The 223-nt window shown below is 49.8% G+C and overlaps 1 protein-coding gene across 1 annotated transcript; it reads right to left on the bottom strand.

The window, feature by feature from the left end:
* Nucleotides 1-6: 6 nt before the first annotated feature.
* LOC104775712 (putative lipid-transfer protein DIR1) lies at nt 7-220 on the bottom strand (the record flags this gene model as incomplete). The annotated part of the gene is made up of 1 exon (XM_010499643.1): nt 7-220. A coding segment is annotated over one exon (214 nt), but the record flags the coding sequence as incomplete, so codon positions are not given.
* Between the last annotated feature and the right edge of the window lie 3 nt (nt 221-223).

The following is a 223-nucleotide window of genomic DNA, read 5'->3' as shown; positions in this document are numbered from 1 at the left end:
CGAAACTGGAGAGATAAGGCTTGTACGGGCAAAGGCATTGTAGATTAGCGGATCTGGCCACTGCGCAGCAGTCCGGTCCAGGAGCTGGAGGGTTGTTTCCAGTGACGGCTGCACGGCATTTCTCCAAGTCGTTTGTGTCGATGTTGCAAATGGGAATGCTTGTGGCTTCTTTCACCATTGTTAAAACTATCGCGAGAACAGCAAATTGCAAGAGGATTATGGT

Source organism: Camelina sativa, unplaced genomic scaffold (genome assembly GCF_000633955.1).
Source record: "Camelina sativa cultivar DH55 unplaced genomic scaffold, Cs unpScaffold31267, whole genome shotgun sequence".
In the NCBI taxonomy this organism is placed as follows: domain Eukaryota; kingdom Viridiplantae; phylum Streptophyta; class Magnoliopsida; order Brassicales; family Brassicaceae; genus Camelina; species Camelina sativa.
This window is presented reverse-complemented; position numbering and strand designations above follow the sequence as displayed.